The sequence below is a fragment of the Culex quinquefasciatus genome, chromosome 3, assembly GCF_015732765.1.
Source record: "Culex quinquefasciatus strain JHB chromosome 3, VPISU_Cqui_1.0_pri_paternal, whole genome shotgun sequence".
NCBI lineage: Eukaryota > Metazoa > Arthropoda > Insecta > Diptera > Culicidae > Culex > Culex quinquefasciatus.
In genome coordinates, this window is record NC_051863.1 from 76,300,913 (window position 1) to 76,315,124 (window position 14,212).

The following is a 14,212-nucleotide window of genomic DNA, read 5'->3' on the forward strand; positions in this document are numbered from 1 at the left end:
TCTCAGTTCAATGAGTAATGATTATTCACTCAATGCCGATTGGATCATCTAAATGTAATCAAATCGTGAGCGAATACGAGCTGAATAGAGCGAGAGAGGGAGAGCAAAAAAGAGAGTCGTGAATGATACTCGCACAAACCAATCAGAATTCAGAGCCCTTGCATTCGGACATAATACTCACACTTATCGGGACATAGAGAGCCGTCGAAACCGCAGGTCGGTCGATCCGGCGGAGCAGTCAACCTCCCGCCGGACCAGTGAATCGTCTTGCCTTCGACAAAGTGAAGGCCCCCGTCGTGGAAATAGTTTGCGACGATCTGGAAAATATCCCAAACATTATGTGATTCGGACGCTTCTCGACGGGCAAATTCGCAATCACCTCAAACATTCCGGTGTTGGGGTTGAGATCGAGCAGCGAGTAGTCGGACAGCCGATCGCCGTTCGCATCGATGGTCACGTTACCGGTGATGCCCTTGAACGACTTGCCCCACATTAGGTGGGCCAGGTGCGTTCCGTTGATGGGCTGCTGGAGGGCGCGCTCTTCGCCGAGCAGGGCGATGCTGTCGTTCAGGGCGTACGCGTACAGCAGCACGGCGTCGTAGAACGCCGTCACGAACGTGGACACCGGCTCGTCCTCGGCGTACGTGTAGTTGAAGTTGGCCTTGGTGAGCTGTTTGACCTGGGGGTTTCGAAATAAAATTGAAAATCAGAAAGATTTATGTGAAACATCGTTCTCCCTACACAAAATAGTATTGTGTGCAACTTATCGATATCAAGATAAGAGTCAAATTTTAAAACAGCATCGAAAAGTTTAATTTTTCGCTAAAGGTGCCCAAAAGTTGAACTTTTCAGCACGCAGGTGGATGCTGATTTTGTTCACACTGATGTTTAACATTGTCGAAAAATATGAATAGTAAAGTTGAACTTTTCTCTTCAAGATCTGAAAAAAGATATTCGAAGAACATTACCGATAACTCATGAAGATTGATGATTTGGAAACACTGTGCTAAGATAAAGGGTTTTGTGAAATTTATAAAAAATAAATGAAATTGAACTGAAACTTATAATAAAAATGTCTTCCGGAAATACAGTCCTATAAATCGTTTGATGAGCATTAGAACGACCTTTCTGATAAAAAAAAAGTTTATTTAAAAAAGACATGCCATTTTTCCATCCTATTTGATCCAAGTTGGTTTGCCACAAATATAAAATTTTCCGTACCTTTCATCTGCTCATAAATTTCATCAACAAACAATGCTCCAGAGAGGAACAACTTCATCTTCCTACAACGAGCTCCTCGCCAAACATTTCCACTTTGTTTCTAGTTGAGTTCTTCGAATATACGGCGGTATACGAACCACCCACAACTTTCGCCAAACTTGTGAGGCAAACTGGAAAAATTCTTTTATCTCTATACCTCTACTAGCCGGGAGTTATATGTTTGGCTCTGCTTGTTATTGTGACAAAAAAAAAGAACTGCCAGCAAATGGAAAATCCTCGCGGAACCCTCAACGCGACATAGGGAGTAAAACTTTTCTTCTCAATATGTTTTCCGCGAATGAAAAGGCGAAAAAAAAGTCTACATTTTATCAATTTTCTAGCTTGTCGACAACACTGTAGGGTGAATCATGTTTCCCCCGAGATTGACGACGTCATATATTGCAAATAAATGTAATTGGGGTGCCCAATGTAGGTAGGTACAAAGTTTGCGAGTAACAAGATTTATTTGCTATGAAGCGGGAAAACATTGCTGTGCTGTATGACTTGAAAAAGTTGTTGAACAAAAGGTTGTAGTCCACAGATAACACTGTTTCACAAATTTTAGGTTTTTTTTTGCATTTATGGGGAAAAAACACTAGAAAATCTCAAAAAAACCTGTGCAATCAAAAGTAGTATGGAAAATTAGAGCGGATTGTTTCTTGTACACAACGAAGTTGACTTTATAGCTGTCGACCACTATTGCTAGTGTCTTCCTTTTATCTACAAGGACTTCGCTGCCCTGGGCTCCTAAGTGTACGATAGTGTGAAACGGAGCGACGGCGCCAACTACCCATATTGACACATAGAAATTTAGGGCTTCTTCTTGTACATATTACCTGCAATTTTTAGCTTTTATGCAGCAGCAATAAATTCAGTTTTACCGTCTCAGAACAGTTCTTTAATTTTTCGTGATTTTTAATAGAGTTTTTTTTATTACTGTTTATTTATTGTTTCAAATTGAGCATTATGCCTCATGCTGCACATGCCTATTCAAAAAAAATAATGCTCTTGAAAACAAAACAAGAAAATAAAATACATACAGTCGACTCTCTGGCTGTCCATCTTCTCGATACCAATATTGCTCCAGCTGTCAATATATTTTTCAGTCCCTTCAAGAAGCATGCATGATTTTTTGTTCTATAATTTGATACCTCCCGATCTCGACAGTCAGTCCCTTCAATATCGACAATGAGAGAGTCCACTGTATTTAGTTAGCTGCAACTTATATTTAATTTAAAAAGTATGTTTACAGAGACAGACAATAATAAACCTGAGCAGTTCTCTATGATTTCAGTCATTCGATTTTTTTCGTATTTTTAATCCGACTGAAACTTTTCTGGTGCCTTCGGTATGTCCAAAGAAGCCATTTTGCATCATTAGTTTGTCCATATAATTTTCCATACAAATTTCGCAGCTGTCCATATAAAAATGATGTATGAAAATTCAAAAATCTGTATCTTTTGAAGGAATTTTTTGATCGATTTGGTGTCTTCGGCAAAGTTGTAGGTATGGATACGGACTACACTGGAAATAAATGATACACAGTAAAAAAAATTTGGTGATTTTTTTATTTAACTTTTTATCACTAAAATTTGATTTGCAAAAAAACACTATTTTTAATTTTTTTTTATTTTTTGATATGTTTTAGAGAACATAAAATGCCAACTTTTCAGAAATTTCCAGGTTGTGCAAAAAATCATTGAATGAGTCATAAATTTTTTAATCAGTTCTTATTTCAATACAAACATTCAATATTTCGCCCTTTTAAAATGTTAGTCTTGGTTTAAATTTTTTGAAAATATTGTTTTCGAAAAGATCGGAAAATTTTACAAATGTTTCATATTATAACATTGAAAATCGGACCATTAGTTGCTGAGATATCGACATTGAAAAATGGTGGGCTGTTAGTGTGAGACTTAGAAAACATCAATTTTCCTGTTTTTAAACCTTTGCCTTGCAATATCTCAGCAACTAAAGGTCGTATCAACAAAGTCCGATGAAGCAAAATATAGAGAATTTTCTCAGCTTTTCAAAAATATTTTTTTCAAAAGTGGGCAAACATGTGCACTTATTTAAAAAAAATGAAAAACTGCGACTATTTTGAAAAAAGTTACATAAAAATGGCTATAACTTGAAAACGGTGCACTTTATCAAAATTTCAATAAAGTACTTTTTGATTGCAAATTCAATTTTACATCGAAAAATGAAGTTGAAAAATTTTTGCGACCAAAATTTCGATTTTTTGAAAAAAATAGTATTGATTAAAAAATTCATAACTCGGTCAATGATTTTTTGCACAACCTGGAAATTTCTGAAAAGTTGGCTTTTTATGTCCTCTAAAACATATAAAAAAATAAAAATAGTGTTTTTTGCAAATCAAGTTTTAGTGATAAAAAGTTAAATAAAAAAATCACCAAATTTTTTTTACCGTGTACCATTTTTTTCCAGTGTAGTCCGTATCCATACCTACAACTTTGCCGAAGACACCAAATCGATCAAAAAATTCCTTCGAAAGATACAAATTTTTGAATTTTCGTACATCATTTTTGTATGGACAGCTGCCAAATTTGTATGGAAAATTATATGGACAAACTAATGATGCAAAATGGCTTCTTTGGGCATACCGAAGGCACCAAAAAAGTTTCAGCCGGATTAAAAATACAAAAAAAAATCGATTGACCGAAATCTGATAGAACTGCTCATATGTAATAAAGATGAGAACAAATGTCTAAAATGTCAATTTTGAAACGATGTTGAAGAATTGAGCTACATTATTTATGTTGTTATATCTGCAAGAAATTTATAATTAAAATTTTACATGTATTCAAGCTTCCTCTAACGCGCTCTTATGTTTTTCAATATTGATACATTTTCCAGCTTCCCAAAATAAGAATTAAGTGAGATCTCTGGCTTTGCACATCAATTCCGCTCTATAATTTAATATGTTTAGCTTCGTGACATCTTAAAACCTTTTCTCCTTGTTTTCTCGACTTGCTGTTGTTTATGGAATATTTCCACATTTTTCCCAACCGACACCACCTCCTCACGTAAAGAAAGTGAGCTTGCGGTGCCAGAAATCACACTCTCCGAAATTTGTTTGCATTTCTGTCACGTTTTATGCTTCTGCTATGCAAACCTACCCCAAACTACATACCAGCAAAAAGTCCAGCATAGTTTCCCCTGAATTTGGCGCGCGTGTGACTGAGCATAATATGTACCGGCAAGCGCCGTCAACACGCCAACGCTTGCCTTCGAATTCTTTGAAGGATCTTACAGGGCTGGCGCAAAAAAAGGGAAAAAGCCAATTTCGCATCGGTCGCGTTTAGGTGGGCTCGTAAAAAAGGAGCAAATGATATCCACCCACTGTCGATTGACTGGTTTGATACGTTATTTTCTGCCCAAGTAAGCAATCTCCAGGAATTGGCTTTCTCGCTTTGGACATGGCCGGCCAGCGTGGAACTTACCTCTTCCGAAAAGCGCCGATACTCTTCGTCCTCCGGTTGCCGGGCGACCACCTGTAGCAGGGCCGTGTAAGCGTTTTTGGCCTTCTGGTTGCGTTCATCGGTGTCGTTCTTCACGAACCACGGCGGTTTCTTCGTGGCGGCCATGCTGTATTAGGGGAGGAGAACGGGGGACAAACAACGAAAAACGGAATTAGAGAAAAATATTATTGTACAACTTCTGCAAGCTAAATTCTCAATTAATTTTTCAAAACAACCAAAGCGCCTTGAGTTTGATTGGTGGCGACAGGACTTTGAACTTCAGTTAAGAAGAGCATTCGGAATGTAAAAAAATTGATGCAAATTGTACTAAAACTTAAATAATCAGATAATATCAAAACATTTGGGGATCTTTATGATGGAAGATGATTAAATCTCGGGACTTCAAATTTTTATATGGAATCAGGGTTGTGCTTATGGGTGGATTAGAGTAGATGACATCTACTTAGCTGTTTGCTTTAATTTATTTGTTTTTATAATATATTCAAGTTAAACTATATTTTTGACCAAACAAGCCCAAATTTCATCAATTTATTGGCTCAATTTTGAAGCGCCCTTTTCTTTTTTCAAGTCATTTGCACTTTTTCTCGAAAGTCAACCAAACATTTCAGTGTCCCAGTGTAAATAAAAATAGTATTGAACTTCTCAATATGAAAATTTGACTGGAGGCGCCCCTAATGGCAGAAAAAAAGATGGAATTCGGCTGCTTTTAAATGCCTCGATTACCCGAAGTTTCGATTATCCAAGGTGTGTATGGGACGGATAATCGAATCATGAAAAAAACATTTTTTTCTTTTTTTTTTTATTTTCTGTTTTTTACCATAAAATTTGATTTCTGCCATTATCACTGCCATTTTGGCTGGCATTTTTGCTTTCAAAATTCTAAACCACTTTACTGCCCCTGATGACGTTTGGCATAACGGCCATTTGGCATAATGGTCATTTGGCATAATGATATACAATTTTCGAAATAAGGCACGGTTGTGATAACTGCTGGCATAAGCTGATTTTTCCCTTCTTAAAAAAAAGAAAAACTTTCTTAACTCTGGAGTTTATTTTAAATGGTCCAATACCCGAACAGAAGGTAATTACTAAATACATGCCATTTCAATAACAAATACTGTTAAAAAACAGAAAGTGTTATGGAATATTCTTGCAAAATCCATTTTTGCATAAGAGTTCAATAACAGTTTATGTTATCATATCAAAATTTGTTATCGGTCTGATATTGATTGAAAGCCAGAACAACTTGGGAATAACATTTTTTGCTATGCAAGAATACCTCAAACTGTTATTGGGATGATCGGATTCGTTGTTAAAATAACAAAAAATAAAAACAAAGATTTGTTCGAAGAATAACTTGAAATGTTATAAGTCTGTTATTACAATAACAATCCAAAAAAAAAACATAACGGCGAATAACCAATCTTGTTATAAATAACATAAAATGTTATTGGCTTAGTATTTTCAAATATCAAAAAATGGTATTCCCAAGTTATTTCCGTCTGCTCGAGTAAACCAAATTTTAAGTTTTTGAGTGTTTTTTAATACCCCTGACTCAAGGCGGTTTCAGAAACACCCAAAAAGCAAAAACTGGAAATTTGGTTTATTGAACCTTTTTTAAAAAAAACTCCAGAACTTAAGTATTCGGCTGACTAGGATTACCTGATATGGGTCTTTTGTTCAAAACGTTGCTCCTAGGGCGTCCAAATTTCCCGGGTTTTGAATTTTCCGGGAAACGAGAAAAATATTTTTGGAATCCCGGGAATTCCCGGGATCCCGGGAAATTTATGAAACAGTCATAAAATCTATGTTTTTTATTATATTTGTTATGTTGTTCAAGTTTAAAATCATAGAATTAGCTCAATCATATTAATTGATGATAATCTACTCTTCAATCTAAACAAGGACGACAAGTTTTAAATTGCTTAAAGAGAATTAAAATAAGTTTTTTTGTTCTTTGTAGTGATTTGGATTTGAAATGAACTACAAAGTGATTCAAATTTAATAAACTTATATAAATATATTTCTTTTTATTTAATATGACATGATCAGAAAAGCTTTAAAAAATTATTTGAAAATATCTTTTAAAAACAAGAAGCAACAACAAATAAAATGACAACAGCAAATGTAAAATTTAGATAAGTTTTGGATTTGGATAAGCGACATTTGAATTGATTTGTTTCCATGTGTTATATAAATTCACGGATAAAATAAAAAAAACTCGCTTGACTGCTGATTCAAAGTTGAATTTTCCCTTCTGTAAAGGAGGGAACTGACTAGAGCGTCCAATTTCCCGTCCCGGGAAAAAAAATCCCGGAAATTCCAGGGATTTCCCGGAAAAAAAATTCCCGTTTCCCGGAAAATTTGTAAATTTCCCGGGAATTCCCGATATACAAGCGGAAGTATACATTTTCCTACCTTTATGGCATCAATGTTTTGAAATTATACAAAAAATAACTATGAGAGAATTAAATTCATTTCAACCTTCTTATTCATATTGAACTAATTAGCTTTTCTGTAATTTTTATGTCAAAGTTTAATTCAGATAATATTTATTTATTTATTCACGGCGTGTTTTCTAGAACAAACTTATCAGGAAAAAATAGTCATCGCTACTTTCAAATGTGTCTTATAGGAAATTTTCTCAGCTTTCCAATGCTTCTAAGAGCGAAATGTTTCATCGGGAAATTTCTGAGATATCTCTATTTTAAGTTTTTTGGTTTTAAATTCCTTTATTATTTATTTGAAATTCTATACTACCAGTTCAAAAAACTTATCAAATGATGTGTTTCATGTGTCATTTACTCATCAAAATGTGCAAAATAAGACAAGAAACAACTTTGTAGAAGGTTGTAAACCGCTATACATTTTGAAAATTATGTTTTAACCGAATTTTTGAATATGTGGGATTTATTCAGAAATTAAAATCATAAAACAGTGTAAAAATATTTTTTTTACAAGAATCATTAGATAATTACATATTTTTTGTGTACAAATATAACGTGTCTGCTCTGATTTAGCATGTTCAACCGAAACTTTGGCAGGTTTGTGATTGTTAATGGTATTATTGAATTTTAATGAATAAATTAGACATTTTCTTAAGCAAACATTAACCAGGAACATAAATACAAATATGATTTAAAATCGAAAATGTACTACATATTACTGTTGCATGCTTCAAAAGTCATATTTTCATGAGTATAAAATAAAGATAAAATTTTATAAAATGTTTTCTGTTGAACATGCACTTAAAAATAATAATAATACTCGAGTCTTCCAATTCAGAATGCTGAAAACACCGTCACAAACAATTTTTTTAAATATTATTTTAACAAAAAAAATCCAACAGAAACTTTCTTTCGAAACTATTTAAACAAAAATCACGAAATATTTTTTTTTTAATATGAGATTGAAGATGACAGTCTTATAAACTTATAAAATATCGGTAAATCTTTGATCATTAAATACAAAAAAACTAAAACAATCATTTCATACTAATGAAAAGTATTTCTCCTAAAGCTTGCAACGGCAGTTTGCAGTTAAATTTCGAGTATTAAACATGTTTTGTATCTATGCAGCTGGTTAATGTTTGATTAAGGAAACATGATATTTATCCATAAAAATCTTTTAATATCCTATCAACCTCAAACCTGTAAAAAATTCGGTTGCAGCAGCTAATTCCAAGCTGTATCAGAGCAGACCGGTGTTATTTGTACACAGCAATTATGTAACAATCTATTTGTTCTTGTGAAAATAATATTTTATGCAGTGTAATGATTTTAATTCCTGAATAAATCCCACATATTCAAAAATTCGGTTAAAACTTTATTTTCGATATGTTTAGCGGTTTGAAACCTTCTACAAAGTTGTTTCTTGTCTTATTTTGCACATTTTGATGAGTAAATGACACATGAAACACATCATTTGACAAGTTTCCTGAACTGTTATTTCAAAGTTTCCAATAAATGATAAAGGATGTTAAAACAAATAACTCAAAATAGAGATATCTCAGAAATTTCCCGATGAAACATTTCGCTCTTAGAAGCATTGGAAAGCTGAGAAAATTTCCTATAAGACACATTTGAAAGTAGCGATGACTATTTTTTCTCCTTAAGGTTGCCCAGAAAACACGCCGTGTTATTATTTAGGAATATTGTTTGCTTATATGTTGGGTAACAAAAATTACGCTATTTTGGATTAAATATAAACGCAGACGAGGATAGTCAATATAATGCAAAATTACTTTATCGATTGAATTATTCAATGGTAGAATTGGTTTTTATTCCCATTAATCAATTTCTATGCGACCTGTACTGCCGTTTTACGGCGATATGATGTATACGCCATTGAGGTGATTTTGCTGTAGACACGATTTTCTGTTTTTGTTATTTTTTTCAATTTAAAATGACTTATTTAAGGTCTGCTCTGTAGAAACTGTTAAAAAGTACAATAAAAATGTGGCCCCTACAAAATTTCTGGTTTTTTATTATTATCTACGATTTTAAACCACAAACATCATTTGGCCGAAAAAATAGCAATAAAAAATCACTACTTTTACTTCCCAATGATGTATGTATACATTGCTCGATCAAAGCAAGCTATATTTTTATGCCAGCTATTTTGACAGCTGAGCGGATCCATTAATGCATTGTCCACGTGGATACTTTAAGGGGGGGGAGGGTATTAGGGAGCGTTCTTTTATTACGTAACGCAGTTGGGGGGGGGGGTCAGATGCCGTGTTACGCTCCATACATTTTTTTTTAATTTGTATGGAAATTTAGTTACGAGGGGGGAGGGGGTCTAAAAATCCGATTTTTGCGTTACGTAATAAAAGAACGCTCCCTTAGCGATTGTCTACGCTCCATAAACACATTTTTCGCATGAACAATTGTCCGCAAGGGAGGTGGGTGGGTCTATAATTTTCAAAAAAGTGTCTATGTGGATGTGGATAAGGTGTCATCCGTTAAGTACGTCACATTAAAATCAGCCAAAATTTACTCCACCCCCCTTTGTCACGATTTCCCTATGCTTTTAACACGCAATGTCACGCTTGCTCAAAACCCCCCTCTTCCCTCAGAACGTGACGTACTTTATGGATGACGCGTAATGGACGTCCCCTCAGTAATTAAATCGAAATAATGTAATACAATATTGCCCAGTCTTGATTTGGTCCCAAAACCCTCATATCAACATTCAAACAGTATTGAATTTGACTTCTATTAATTCTCAATGTATACATACATCATGACCAGTAAAATTGGCGTATACATCATTGTTTGTTTGCTTAATAAAATGGGCCCCAGAGCAGTTTTTTGAAAAATTCTTTCGTCAGGAGGTAGCTTTAAAGATTCTTTATCAGACTGTACAATAAAATTGAAAATGTCCAAAATGGCGTATACATCATATCGCCGTAAAACGGCAGTGTACTGGACAATCATCGCATTAGCATGATGAAATCCAGTATGCAACTTGCTAAGATCACCATCTCCATGCGAATGCGAATGCTAATGAATTATTCAATGTGAACTTAGTGCCACAAATTATATTTGGCCATTTGAAATGTTAGAGTCGAAACTCGCGTGTTCCTGAAGGGACTCAAACTGAATCCTAAAGGGCATAAATGTCAAACAAGCAGAGTGAGAAGAAAAAAGGAAACTTTCTCGATGGAACGCCATTCGATAAACGATTGTGCTTGCGATAAGTGGTGTTTACTACATGGCGCAGTTGGTGGGTAAGTTAGTGAGGAATTCAGGGAAGAGAAGTTGAACAATTGAGAAACAGTGATGAGATCATGTAAAAAAAAAGTTGACGAACGCCTCAACTATAAAATGAAACAGTTGACGAAAGCCTCAACTAGTTAAATATGTATAAAAAAAAGTTGACGAATGCCTCAACTATACGAAGAATCAGTTGACGGAAGCCTCAACTAACTAAACAAGTTAAAGAATTGGATATTAAATCAACAAGATGATTGGGCGTAAGCCCCCAATCACCAATGATAACAAACAGGACAACAAAGTGATATAACAAAACTCGGAACTGTTAAGTAGGTTGGCGACTGCCCCGACGGATTGAATCTGGAATTGTTGAATTTGAAGTTAAATGCGAGTCCAAATTACACCGGTCAGGATTAATAATAAAAAAAAGTCGCAAATTATAGGGTAGCATCCGATTGACTGTCTTTGGCTTCATGAAATAGAAAACAAAACGAAAAAAAATCTCAAGCACCGCGTGACCAGGATATTAGTGAATCCTTACCAAGAGAAGGCTTGGATTGCTACGATTGCGAGTAGATTCGTGCCTCAATCGTAATTAATCCAAATTTGCATAACGATGGAGTGTTTTGAAGCTATTTAACGATGATGATGGCGGTGCAAAGCGTGTACTTGTTGGTTACTGCAGTTTTGGCATGTTTTTTTTCGTTCAAAACTAATTCCGTTTGACAACAGGCCATGAAAAATGATGAAATGTTAGCATTTACACATCATGATCTTTGACCTGGTACAGGAACTATAAACCTACGAAAAATTTCATTGAACGAAGATGGATTCGGCACAATTTTTCTGAACATTTGAATTTGGTGATTGAGCGAATGCCCTCAATCTCCGCTAATAATGGCTTGAAAAAGCAATATTATGTTGGACATAGTTCAGTTTTCGAATGGGTCTTGGTTTAGAGAAAGAATAAACAACAAAAAAAAAAAAAGAACCGATGCAAAAGAATAAACAAAAAAAACAGTTAAGCAAAACAGTTCATACACAAAGGCGATAAGAATTTGAAAAAAAGAGATCTTATAATAAAGGAAAGGGAACAATAAATTAATAAAGGAAGACAAGATTTTTTTTGCGAAATTGACGAAAAAGAATGAAAGAGAGTTTGGTAGTCACAAAGGGTGATAACATTAAATACAGTTATTATAGAGATCAAAATAAGAGGAAATAAAAGGAAAGAGGAGAGCTCAAATGTCAAAAAAAAATTATTCGTGTTTTTTTTTCACAAATTGGTTGTGTAAAAAAAAGCAACACAAAAAAAATGTTACAAAAAAAAACCAAATTAATAGCAGCTAAGCAGAACAGTAGCTGAATGTTAAAGAGTAAAATCCACAAAGCTGATAAGAATTTGTAATGTAAAACAATTCTTAACAAATATAAAAAGAGAGAAAACGAGAAAACAGAAATTTTAGTTGAATCGCCGAAAAGAAAGATTGAGAGAAATGTTGATGCGTCACATATAGTGAATGAAATATAAAACAAATAATGCAACATATAAAAAAAATGAAATAAAGAAATTAAACGACAGAGTAGAGTTCAAGTGTTTGTTTTTTTTAATTAACATCTTGGTTTAAAAAAAAACAACCGCAAAAAAAAAATCTCTGAATAGATAAAACGAAATAATGGATTTATAAATATTTTTCTAATATTTATAAATGTTTCTGTAAGTTATGCGAAAATGAAAGAGACTATTGTTTTCAATGATCTTTGGACCTCAGAAAAAAAATAACAAGGTGATTTTTCAAGAGGAACAAGTAGGGGAACTATACCCTTTCTCAGCCTATTTCTATTATCGGCCTATCAGCACTTTGATCATGAATTACAGCTTTCATAAAGTGTTTTTGACTGTTCCAAAGTAATAAATAGCTCAAACAAAAGTGAGCAAGCAACTCTCCATTGTTGATACATTTGAAAATGTTGATTTAATAGCCGAAAACGGCAAAAGTGATGAGAATTGGTCGAACGGCTTAGAGTGATTAAAATGGGCATATTTCCCCTAGTTTAGAATATGGTTTTGCAAATTTCTGAACTGAATTCATAAAAGAAGTTTAATACAGTACTTTTGAAATGATCATTGGACCGAGTAGAAAAAGCAGTTTAGCAAAACAGTAAAAGGAAATTAATGAATAAAATGCAAAAACTGACCTAAAGGGAGAATAGTACCGAAGGAAGTCGTAATATTTTTTTTAAATCGTTGAATTTACGGGCCCAATCTGGAGTTTATTTCTGATCAAAAGTGAATTTTGTTACAAATCAGTAACAACAAGTGAAAAAAAGAAATAAAATCAACCACACTAATTATTTGATTACTAAATTGTATTTCTGGTGGAATAAAAAGAAGTGATTTTTTTTCCTCAAGGACAGTACGGGAAAAATAGATAGTAGACAGAAATTGTAAGAAATGGTAGATTGGAAACTAACACGTTAAAAATATTATCAGTGTACTGTTTTTTTTTAGAAAAGAAAAAATGAAAGAAGTTCAAAAAAAAAATAAAATAGTGCAAAAAAAAATTGGATTGGAAAATGTGTCAGTTAGTCATTGGAACAATTAAAGAGAATATTGTTTTAAATGATTATTGGACTCAACGAGATTTTTTAAGAAAAGAGGAAGAAGTAGTTTAGAATGTATTAGAATTATCTGAACTGAATTTATGAAAAAAGGTTGATTGCAGATTATTTGAAATGATTATTATACCGGGTTCCTGAAGAAAATTTGAGAAAAAGTTTTTTTTCTAGAGCAGAGAAACTAAAATTTAATTTTTTATGATTTTGGATGTTTCTGAACAATTTTTTTTTCTTTTGCTTTAAAAACTGATTTTATCAAGGAAAGAAAAGAGAAATGTTTTAGTATGATCCTCAAAATTTCTGAATACCCAAGTAAAAAAAAAATGTTCAAGTGACAAATGAAAAAAGGGAAGCTCGGAGATTACCGAGCCTTTTATTGCTTGCTAGAACTAAATTTCTGGTGGAAATAAAATAAATACTGTACTTCTCAAGAAAGCATAATAATTTGGATTGATAAAGCCTCTGAAAGTTGGAATATAAAATGTAAGCGACAGAAAATGAATAACAACTCAAAATGAAGTATCTGGAGAAAAAACTACCGAAGAGATTAAAAAAAAAAAAACGAACAGCATAAATTATGCATGTAAAAGATAAGATATAATAAGATCAATAGACGGAGGTTGTGTAGAAAATTATATCATGGAGATATTTTTTAGCAAAAAGGAACAACATAATTTGAAATGTTGTGAAGTTATGTACTTATTAATTTTAAAGCAAAGTAAAGTATAAACTAATTTGGATCGATTTTCTATGAGTTAAAAGCGAGGTTAAAAGTGTAAATGTGAGTATGTTAGTTTTGAATCGGCCATCAGTCTGTGTTTCGAGACAAAACTTAAGTGAAAGTGATTTTCTTTTTCAAGAAAATAGGAAAATACAATTTGGAATGGAATTGTAAATGTATTTTAAACGAACGAAGAGAGAAATGTTTTGGTATGATTCTCAACATTCCTGAATGCTCAAGTAAAAAAAAATGAAAATGATCTTCTTTTTCAAGAAAATAGGAAAATACAATTTGGAATGGAATTGTACATGTATTTTGAAGGAACGAAAAATGTCTGATTTTTAACTCAAGTATAAGAAAACAACGTAAGAAACGGTGGCTTAAATCCTTCA

At 33.4% G+C, this 14,212-nt stretch overlaps 1 protein-coding gene across 2 annotated transcripts in view; it reads right to left on the bottom strand.

Annotated features, from left to right (window-relative positions):
• LOC6032775 (atrial natriuretic peptide receptor 1) overlaps positions 1–14,212 on the bottom strand; it is a 142,535-nt gene that overhangs the window by 14,527 nt on the left and 113,796 nt on the right. For both annotated transcript variants that reach the window (XM_038260421.1, XM_038260420.1), the window contains 3 exons: positions 4,725–4,869; positions 380–679; positions 182–317 (listed from right to left, as the gene is read on the bottom strand). In XM_038260421.1, the coding sequence (XP_038116349.1) occupies positions 182–317; positions 380–679; positions 4,725–4,869 (581 nt within the window). The remainder of the gene's footprint in view (positions 1–181; positions 318–379; positions 680–4,724; positions 4,870–14,212) is intronic.